The sequence below is a fragment of the Gavialis gangeticus genome, unplaced genomic scaffold (genome assembly GCF_001723915.1).
Source record: "Gavialis gangeticus isolate Ggan-Ray unplaced genomic scaffold, GavGan_comp1, whole genome shotgun sequence".
Taxonomy (NCBI): domain Eukaryota; kingdom Metazoa; phylum Chordata; order Crocodylia; family Gavialidae; genus Gavialis; species Gavialis gangeticus.
The window spans coordinates 11,129,353-11,140,987 of record NW_017729026.1 but is presented as its reverse complement, the minus strand read 5'-3'; the positions used below and the strand labels follow the sequence as shown (position 1 = coordinate 11,140,987).

Here is an 11,635-nt window from a genome sequence, read left to right as displayed (position 1 = left end):
AAATATATAGGGAGTATGAAGAAGGCACCGGGAAATGTGGGGGGAGAGAGAGATTATGGAAAGCATCTTGTGAATTAAGAAGAGAACACAGAATTCTGTTGGATAAATTAGATAAATTATTTAAATCATTAATTTAGATTTAATTCAAGATACTATACATAACAACTTGATATCGATACCTAAAATGTAAGCATGCTAGTTAGAAAGTTGTAATGTGGAGAAGGATCCACGCGTGGGAGATAAATTTACAGTGACCTTAACATCTTTGCAGTGGATACAATTTAAAAAAATAAAAATATTCTACTGGGATATATTGAAGCTGAAGATCCTAAGAAGAGAGAAGTACTTACACTTTTCCACATGTCTTTGGTAATGAGAAATTTCAGTATAGTGTGTATTTCTCATAATAGAGTAAATAATTGGTTATAAGTATAAAAAGTATAACGATATTAAACATATAATCTAGAAAGATTAAAGGGATTTAATGTGTACAACTGAAAATAAGGAAAGTAGAATAAAGAGGAAACTGTGACTATCTGAAAGACAGAGGTGGTTGTTGGTGTAACTAGGGAGTATAAACTAAAAACCTTAAACTAAAACAAAGAGGAAATGGTTTATAGTTTATTATGGTGTTTTTGTTATACTGATGTATGGAACATCTCTCACGTCTGCAGTACCATACGTCCATAGAACAAAATTACCAAATACACAGAATTGAATTGGGAATAACAAGAGAACAAGAACAGCAGTCATTAGAAAGGCATTTTCTCATACTAAGATTTTATTATGTGATGGAACAATTTGTCAAGTGAAGTTGCAGAAGCATCAACAGTAGATAAGACTGGAAGCAGGGGTTTAGTAGAACCAATCATTTTACACTACATTAGGGATATGGCATTTCAAAACCTAATTCCATAAATACAGAAATGAAGATGATCATGTCCATATAGATGGGAAACCAACTCCGTTGCTTACATAAAAAATGAAAATAGAGCACAAGTGCCATCACAGATTTTATTCAGACTTTTTCACCTCTCTTGCCCAGTTCAGTTCACATGCAGGAGAAAATGGACATTTCTAAGGTTTACAGAACATTATATTATGATCAGGATGTCCAACAGTTTTGAGTAATGTTTTCAAATGCTTCATAATACATGTACAGTGAAGCATCTGTCATGTACTAGGGACGTTCCTCTGGATTTCTCATAAACACAAGTAAACAACCAAAGAATTTGCATCCTCGAAAGACTCTATCCCAAGTGTTGCACGGATCTCAGTACATGCTGGGGCAGAACATAGGAATTTAATGGGTGCTTTTGAATAAATTTGAATTAGCTTAAATCCAAATACTAAAATACAGTTCTGTGCCTCCAATATGTCCCTCACTGCCTTGAATTAAAATGTTCCCAATGAGGAACAATATAAAAAGCAGATAAGCCTGAGCTTTGAATTTCAAAAAAGGCACTTCCACTGAGATGTAGAATTTCTAAATACTAATCAGTTCTCACTAGACTGTGACTGGTGAAAATGAGGGACTTGTTACTTTTTCTTTTATGAGCAAAATGTTTTCACCCAGCTGCACAGTAGTTATAATCTGCTTTTTTTCTTAGATTTGGGCTAACAATTTAAGCTTTAAATTTAACTCATCTTACTGCAAAATTAATAATGTATTATTTCTGTCTTCTCCTCCTACAGTATGCTGTCTGGCTAGTCCTCTGGGTTACATGGAATGTGTTTGTTATCTGCTTCTACTTGGAGGCTGGGGATCTTTCAAAGGTAATTTACCATCTGATATGTCTAAGCCATCAGCACCGTGTTAACATGCCCCGATTTAGAGGCGAAGACTCTGCAACCTACTTATCCTCTCGGTATCATTTAAATTAGGATAGCTTGATGGAAATTTTGAATGTGTTACTAGTCTACATCCTAAACAATTACAGGTATCTCTATTTCAGTGGAAACAACAATAACAGTTACACTTTTTTAAAGGAATAATCACTGTTTTGCCCCTTATAGCTCTGCCCTGCACATTTCATATTTATAAGAAAGCTTAATTAGAGACTATAAATACAAATGGAGACTTTCATAATTGCTGTTTCAAGAGTAAAGACACCTCTTTGGTACCATTTAGCTTGCTTAATACTTAGCTGGATTCTTTCCAGAGATCTATACTTCACTGTAATAATTGTAAAACAAGGTGTCTTCGATTAATTTAAAGTGGAAACTGAGGTGCCAAGATATATGGCTTTCTGGAATTAACAGTGTTTTCATTCCCACATTTGTGCTGGGAATGTTATGGCGTGAGGCTTGCGTGTGCCAATCTATGATAAATGTTGGTTTCTTTATGCATGTCATGATTATACATGGAATTTCTGACACCCCAACTGATAGCACATGTGATTGGTGTTTTTCATTGGCTCATATAATTCCAAACAAATGGATCTAATGAAGCCCCTTTATCCCAGACTAATAACCATACTTTATACTGTGTGTTCCCATAGCAGTAAAATAGCAGAACAAAAAATAAACAGGTAACATACTGTTTCACAGAAATAATAAGCTCCATCTGCATTTAGGGCTTGAATTTTGCAGGCCATGCTGAGTTATGTTTGTTGTGACTTTATTTCCTAAACAACATATAAATGATGAGAATCCTGCCTTTGTATACATTCTTGAAGTAGCCCAAAAAACACTGTGTTCTGTACTTGGTCCAAGCTGTTTAATTCTCCCTAGTGGTTAAGCAGGGTTTAACCCAACTGAAAACTGCATGTGTAAAGCTTCACTTCTTGGAAGTGGAGGGAAAGGGCGGCTTCTGTCATTAGCACTTCAGGGTACTGATTACTAGATACATTTATACAATGATTAGCTGGGGCCAGGGTGCCTCTAACAGCTATGCTGAATGGGTGGTCCTCCAACACTGAATTTTTGGGTATGTTTGCAGGGAAGCTAATAGTGATGGAGTCAGCTATGGTCCTGGCTGTACTAAATGAGAGAGGCATTCTGAAAGGCAAAGCTGAATGGATATCACTGAGCATGGGAGCCAGGTGGAGTATTTGAGATGAAAGCTTTTGGCTTGGCTCAGGGTAAGAGATGTGTGGGTTTGACCAACCTGTTTTAGTGATATCTTCCAAACGTTTGCTGGCTACTGCTGCTAAGCCTTCAGTACATTCAACGCCACCTGCTGCCCTTACTCAGAATCCAGTGCAACAAGTGAAATCAAACTGAACCCACAAAAGTCACACACATCTCACTGTGGAAGTGCCAGCTCTCAATTTCCCCTCAAAATGTAAGAAAGACTGAACAAATGTCTTTTGGATCTTCTTGTGTACTGCTCTTTGAAATGTCACTTTGAAATCAAAGGGACCATGACGTCTTTTTCTAAGGGGGAGGAGGGTAACTGATTTTTAAGTGGAGTAGTTTGTTTTCTGATTTAGACAGGCCCAGTCTATTAAGAGCTTGGCAATGATGTAGTATATATAGAATAACAAAACCTGCCGGATACTATTTTTCAGTTCATTACAACTGCCTTGCTTATTGATAAGACCCCTTGCATACATTAAAATTATGCACAATTCAGGTTTTAACCATGCCATAAATTATAGCAAGCTACACCTGCATCCCTGCATAGCACAGCAGACAAGGCACAAAAATATTTCATGTATATTGTAGAATATCTTTGTAACTGGTTGATATGGGACTTTAAATTGAACTTGCAGCATGCGTTTCAGACCTGGGGCTACCCCATGCTAATCCAACTCTCAGCTGAGTGTCTGGATCATTATAAAGCAGATACAGGGTTTAAAAACTGCACATACAGGTTGACTGAACATGAGTGTTAAAAAGCTGGAGGTGCAAGGAAATAGGGCCAGGGATAGCCACTGTGATCCTGGTTCCCAGTCTACCAGGCTTTTAAGTTGTAATATGTGCAGCCCAACTGGCCTGCACACATGGTGATTTAAAAGCTGGGGTAGGGTTAGCTGGGCAGGAACCAGGGTTGGGAAGTCTCTCCCTGGACCTGCTTCCTTGTGCATCTAGCTATAAATCATCATGTGTGCAGCCCAGCTGGGTTGCTTCATGGTATTCACACCTATGGTTACCTTTTGCCAATCTGGGAGCTCAGCTGAGCATTGGGATTGGGCTGTCCTGGAGTCTGGGACAAAGCCACCCCGTGGGAAAGCGACAGCCCTGACCTCAGCAGTCATGCAGTTCGGGTCTGAAGAATTGTATGCCCAATCCTAAGCATCACATGTTTTGCTATGCATGTGTAGTATGGCAGGAGGTACAAGATTTGGGATGACACACAAATCCCTCAGATCCCAGTCACACTATTACTTTAATATCTGCCAGGGGCATAAATGAACTGTAATGAACTCTGTAACAAGCCAGGCATATTTGCAGCATCATACACAAATTAGTATTTTATTTGACTCTGTCCCATTTCCACCTGTTCACTGTCGCATATTGCAGGCATGGGCTAGTTTCTGTGTAAATGAAAATGACTGGGTTGCTTAGTGTATATTGTATTGAGGACAAATATGTCTATTTCTTTCCCTGCATTTTGATAGATATGATGTTGGTTAAGAACAACAGGAAAGTCCTGTCCTAAGTAGGGATGGGCCTGAGTCTTCAGGTGTGAAGGTGTTTAGATCCAGAATTTTTTAGAACCAGGTTTTTGCAAGTAGTGCATAAACCTAAATGAATCAAATTTATTTGGGGGCTTATGTTTTTTAAAGGATTCAGTGATTATATTCTGTACTTAAAATAGGAAATATTTAGTGTATCCCCCTCATTTAAATTAAACATCAATCTAATTGTCTCAGCCTAGCAATGGGATTATTCCAAATGTACGTATTCAGGCTACAAAAGAGATGTTGCATTCATTCCAGGATAAATCTATGGAGTGGCTGATTCACTTTAATCCTAAAAGAATTTGGTGCTGAAAGCAACCTCTCTTTCAACAAAAAAAATGTGAACATTGCTTCACACTGTGGGAGAACAGCTCCTGGCGTTCCAAGAAACGTCGGACACAGAGACCTCGGGGACCCATCCCGGAGCACTAGGGAAGAACCAGTGGGCCCAGTAAGGGTCAGTCGTGCCTCTTGCCTCCCAGCAGGAGCTTTAGAAGTAATGGAAGAGCAGCAAAAGCGGTAGGTGCTGGAAGTTCAGCACCAGCTGGACAGGAAGGCTGATGCAGAAGGGAGACAGCCAAAAGAAGGAGCAGGGCTACAGAGAGTCTGAAGGTCCAGCACGCTGCAGGCAATCTCTGCACTGGAGTGAGAGCACATGTGAAGCCCTGGCACTTGGAAGAGTGCCTGGCAAAAGGTACCCGGAGCTTGGAACTGCTGGCGGGGACTTGCTGTGGCTGGGAGTGGCCAAGAGACAGACAGATCTGAAGGTAGAGAGGGTCCAGTGTGGCAGGATCGGAGTCCAAACATGAGTTAGAGGACCAGAGGGTCCATGTGTTTTATGTTTTGTGTTGTTTTTTCTTTATCACTCCAGTTGGACCATTTGATGATGGGGAAGGACCTGTCTGGAGTGGACTTGCTCTCTGCCTAAATATGAGTTGACTATATAAGAACTGGTAGAAGGGCCAAAGTAGAGAGTCAAGCCCTGAGACTTTAAAAGAACACCGAGACTTTGTGATGACCCTGACTGGGTGTCAGCTGTATGAAATTTATTTCTTTTCCTTGATTTACAATCAATCTTTCACTTCAGGACCATATGGTTGATATGTGAAGGGGAGGTAGGAGCCCTGGGGAAAGATCCATGGCCCCACAAGTATAGTCCCAGTGACATTTTTTAGTTACTTACATTTCGTCTGAGAATAAATATGACATCAAGCCTGTAATGATACTTTGGGATATATCTGCTGTTAAGAAAGGTGTGTGGAATTTTAAAAAGATGAAGCCCTGATTCAGCCCTAACTAGAGAATAAAAAATAACCTTTAGGGAAGTACCAGAGGGAAGCCTCCAAGGTTGTAAACCATGAGAGAGAATCTTGCACAGCATGGTTTTAAGAATTGGAAGGTTAAAATTACAGCCTCATAATAGTCCACCTGGGCATAGTTTATTTTTATGCGTTTAATATATAGCTTTTTACAGAGTAGAATAAAACAGACATTTTTTTGAAAGTTTGGAAACTGGCTTCTGTTTACTATCTTACGTTATCTATTTTGCTATCATCATCTAGTAATCTAAAGGAGAAAAACATATTTCAAGGTTTAATCTATCACATTAGAGGAACTTCATTGGCTTCATCCTTTTTTAAATTGGTTTGGAGGCCAGAGGTCATGACATTTTTACAAGTGCTCCTTATTACAGTGAAAGAGCCTGTAAAGACACTAACATTTCTAGAAGTATGAGATTATCTCCTGTTTAAAAGAGTGAAAGAGCTGAATAACTATTAGTGAAGAGCTGTGCACAGCTGTTCACATGATATGACAAAATGGGAATTGTACCCAGAATGAGGAATAGTGTCACAGTGAATATTGTGCCCTTGTATCGTTGTTGAAGTATTTACTGGTCATCATCTAGCACTAACCACAATGCGTACGACTTATTTGTTTAATGCAAAAATGAAGTATACAGAGTTGTTTTTAAGTTGCTGGGTTGCTGTGTGTGTCTGTGGACTATTGTGTCAACTCTAGTGGGTGTGGTGAGAACCGTACCATCCCCCTTTACTAGAGTGCCCCCTCAACTCCCCTCCCATGACTTGTTGTTACTGGGTGAAAGGACAGTTTCAGTGGTGTTTCTCTTCTCAGGTGACCTGGTGATGAAGGCAACATTTGTGCCGCAATGTTCCTCGGGGCTTTGCCTCCCTACACCCCGTCCACTCGTCAACCACTTGGCTGTTGCTCCCGTTGTTCCGCCGTCCCCTGTAAACCCCTTTACTAAGGGCACTGGTCAGTTGCCTGGGTGTTAGGGCAACTGGAGCCCCCAGACCCTGGTGCCAGAGGGCTGGGTTTCCGTTGTCTCACCCAGAGAGAAAGACTCTCCTATGGACTCTGAAAGATCCTATGGTCTTCCCCAGCCTAATGCAGGGACACTGCTGCCCCAGCCCCAAGTGCAGGCGTAGCACCTGCAGCGACGATCCCGCCAGCCTCAGGAGTCACTACCTGCCTGGTGTGCTCCCAGCTGGCTCTCTCCCTCTCTCCTCTCCCCTGCCGGCTTCCAGCGGGGTTTTTAAATTTCCTGCGGCGGCGTCCCCAGCCGCCACAATCAGCTCAGCCCTCCCCTGCCTCAGGAGCAGCTGATTAAAGAGCCAGCATAATGCCGGCTCATGCGGCGCGGCTCCGGTTTCGGCTTCAGCCGTGCTCTAAAAAGGAAGTTTCCTGGGTTACGGGGGCCTGTTTGTTCCCTGTGGCGGCTCTCAGCGTTTCTCCCAGCCCCCTTGGCACCTGTGGGGGCTTCTCGCCACCACAATTTCTGTCTGGAATGTCCAGTCCACAGCACTTCCTATTTATTGTAGATCCTATTGCTGTCCTCCTTGGCCCTCAGAGGTAAGGTACGTACAAACATGTGGCTTTCTGAGGATTCCTTTAAATAGTAATCCTAACTGATTTTCTTAAAATGCATGTATCTTTTCCAGAAAGATATACAAAATCCACAGTTGGTTGAAGGCACATACTTCTGCATTAATCTATGCATATTTGGTGCCCTTGTAAATGTTTGTAATGTTCAAAGAAAGAAGAAAATGTATTTTTACATTTAGGATGAGATTCCATTAAATTTTAATTTTTCAATCACTTTGGGAAAATGTAAGAAAATATTTACCTGTGTGAGGTGATCCCACAATCTTCTTATAAAGCACAAGAAGTTTTAAAGGAAGGACACAATAAAGCACTGCTTTCTCCTTACTCATTCATGAAAAACTCATTAGCCAAGAATTTAAGAGCCAAGGAGCCCCAAAATATGTAGTAACTTTATAGCTGGTTGATATTGAGCTTCAATTTGCATTTGCAGCCAGGTCTCCCCTGCAGCTGGGAACCTCATCAGCCAATAGGGCTGCCAGCTATAGGGGTACACCATGCTCAGCATAAAACCTCTGAGCCACAATCCCCAGGGTACAATGGTATGGGAAACCCCTGGGAATCATGGCTCCCACAATCTGTAGGGCTCAGGGGTGTGGGAAACCATTGGGGCCAGAGGATCACAGTGATCCTCTATCCCCAAGAGTTTCCCACACCCCGGGGGCAGGGGGATGTGATGTTCCAGCCACAAGTATTTCCTGCACCCCTGGGGAAGGGAGATCATTTCAGCAATGATCCTCTAGCCCTGGGGTGCATGTGCCACCCCCACAGCTGGAAGCATGGCAGGAGGTGTAATTGTGTGGATTACATATTAGATCCCATCATGCCTTTACCGGCATATGTAGAAGGGGCCTAATATTAAATTCCAAAACAGTCGGGGGAGAAGGGACTGGAATCCAGGGCTCCTCCTCTCTCCCTCAGACGTTCTGTCATTACTGACCTATAGAGTTGCAATGTAGCTTGTACAGCTTTGTGTCCTGCCACCATTTGGACCAGAGTGCATCAGCCATAAGCTCCAGTTTATGGTCACATGCAAATTATTACAACCTTGCAAATTAACACAATATATAATTTGCATAGAATGTCACCCGCAGAACTTTAAAAAAATAGTGATAACTATGAGCCATGAGCACTTTTTAAACATCTGGCCCTAAATCTTAAGTAGTTAATATGTTGGGGTTTTAAGGAGTTAGTTAACCTCAATTAAATTAAAAAAGAGAGGGAAGAAGAAAGCAAAAGAACCACAAAGCAAGGGATCATTCATCTCTAATTTAACACAGTAGAAACAAAGGCGTGAAACTGGCACCAGGGCTGTATTTGCATCAGGAATTAATTTGTCCTACTTTATTTCATATGTGCTAGTGCAATAATTATATTGGTTTGATTTCCCACTTACTAATTACTTCTTATGAGGTAAGTGGTGGTTAATGGTTAAATGTCAGTGTTCCACACACACTAATAAGACAACCTGCAGGATGTTTAATTTTGAGCATATTACCTTCCTTGGATGTTGTTTTAACAGATGTCCTGTTAAGATAACAGAGAAATTAAATTAGTTTTCAACTCAAAGCATCTGGTTAACTTTGTAGGTAAATGCCTTTAAGCGCTAAATCTGACCAGGGTTTTTGGATAAATAGCTATCAGAATGTTTTAAGTAAATGACTTTATTTTTTCACTTCTATTACTTAGGGCAGATTTGACATGCTTGATCATATATCTAACAGATGAAAATTGAAAACAGTGCTGGCAACCAGCAGTGTTAGGTTATTTTGAGGGTAGTTTCATGGGTAGATACTATTAAGCATGCTTACAGTTCCAGATAAATTAGTTTGCAGCATTTTTTTAGCCTCAGATCTCTACCAGCCAGAAGAGAACTGATTAGAAAATCAAACTGTTTATTCTTATAAATGCAGCATATGGTAGAAAGCATTTATTAAAACTTATCCTCCCCATCCGTTTCTCTCCAGTAGCAATGCAAACAGTAATCGGAAGCGATTCAAAAGCATAATGAAATACAAAATATGATTGTGCAGATCCTGAAAGGTGTAGAATGTGACTATATTTTAAACCAGCTTATATTTTATGCTAAAACTTCATGTTTATACACACATATGTTTATATATACATACACTCTTTCCATTAATGTTTTAGTATAGTAATTATTATAATAGCATGGGAATACATTTGAAAAGGGGGAAAACTGCAGTGTTTGTCTTTAAAAAGATCATGTGATAATTATACATGACTATATATATATATCTTACTTGTCCTTAAATAGAGTCCAATTACCACATATTCAATGTATACTCCACCACATCGTATAGTATATTATTATGTACTCAAGTACATGTTATAATTTATGTAAGTTCAGTGGAGATTGCTGCAGGTCTTTCAAACTTTTGGCTCTAGATAGTGCAGAAATGAGTATTTTTAGATTATACTTTTAGATATGACTTTAGCATTTATCAGCTGAACTGCAGTATTACCTAGAGTAGCGGGGGCCACTGCTCTTCTTGCCAGGTGTGCCACAAATTAGACCTGCGGCTTTCCCAAGCATCACTCCAATCTCCTTTATCTGCCCGATTTGCTGCTCTGCTGTCTCCTCCCTGCCCTGTGATCCCTGCCTGATCTGATGCTCTTCCCTTTCTGTCACTGTGCTGTCTGTCCTCTCCCCAATTTGTTGCATGTCACACACAGAGGCTGCTTCTGTTACTTATGACACAACATGCCACAGGAGTGCCACCCCAATCTAGAAGCCCCAGGTGGATATGAAACTTCCATTTTGCTCAGAATAATATGGCAATATGGGGAAAAAAAATCCTTGCCCCAGATTGCTTATACTGTTAGCATATAATGAGACAAGAGAACAAATGGAGAATAGGTGGGGAAGAAAAGAATAATAGTGGATGCATCTACACATTCATTAATGTTCAGTAGTTACTGTGCGTTTAGTTTAGTACTTACTTAATGAAGTACTAACTAAATGTGCTGGCATACAGTTGGTTTTTTTGTGACACTTAGACACTTACTGTGCAGTAGCCTAATAACACTGTGCAGTCGCTTATTAGCAGTTTTTGACCAGCACACTACTATGCAGTGTTATTAGGCTACTGCGCAGTAAGTGTTTTATGTAGATGTGCCCTGTGAAATTATTACCACTTTTGGGCCAGGTACAGACATTACACACAAACTGGTGTAAGTGGCTGAAAACCAGTCTGAACCCATAACAGTACAGAAGTTTGGCCCACGTAGACTAGTTTAAAAATGCCAGAACCCAATCTAAGATAGACTTGGATGGATGTTATATTAGACTTCAGTGATGTATGTTAGACTAGTATATTGCACTTCTGTACCAGATTCCTTCCCAATTTAAGTTAGGCTGCAGTCCCTTGGCATCCCAGGTTGCTTTGCAGGTCACCCTGCTAACCCCCCCAGCAGGGCAGCATGCTAGCCTTGGCCATGCTCATCTGCTTTGGCCAAGCACAGGTGTTAGCAGTGGCTGCTAGGTGGAGGGTGGGACCGGCCCTGGCCCTGGCCCTGACACTCACACTGGCCCAAGCCTGAGCCAGAGCAGCTAGAGAAGGCCGGCTCAGTGGGGGCTACCCCACTCCCCCATCCCGCCCCCGCTGTCCAGCCTGGCTGACTACTGCAGCTCCTCTCCCCAACTCTGCACCCCTACAAGCAGTGTGTGGGGGGGGCAGTGGGGAGCAGAGGCCAGTGTCCCAGCCCTCCCAGACCTGAACCAGCAGAGCTGGGGGGGAGGAGGGGGCTTCTCCCCCACTGCCTGTGGTGGCAGGGGTGCAGGGGGGGAGCAGAGGCCCAGCTGGCCCAGACCCAAGCCAGCACAACTGGGAGGGCCTTGTGTGGTGGGGACTATCTCCCCACCCCCCCATCCCAGCTGGCCAGCACAGCACAAACCCTATCCCAGCCCTGCCCGCGCACCAGCAGATGGCTTTTGGCAGTGACAGGGGGAGGAATGGAGGCCCCTGCCACACGGTCCCCACAGGTGTTTTGCCTCAAGTCTTGGGGGTCCAGGTCCTCATGGGGAGGCATTGACTCCTCCCTTCCCCCTTACCATGCTGACAGCTGGCTGCTGGTGGGGGGGG

The 11,635-nt window shown here is 42.1% G+C and overlaps 1 protein-coding gene across 1 annotated transcript in view; it reads left to right on the top strand.

Moving 5' to 3' along the window:
* The window catches only part of NKAIN2 (Sodium/potassium transporting ATPase interacting 2), a 1,199,564-nt gene that overhangs the window by 645,207 nt on the left and 542,722 nt on the right, over positions 1–11,635 (top strand). The window contains exon 3 of the mRNA XM_019520021.1: positions 1,696–1,776. Coding sequence (XP_019375566.1) covers positions 1,696–1,776 — 81 coding nt within the window. The remainder of the gene's footprint in view (positions 1–1,695; positions 1,777–11,635) is intronic.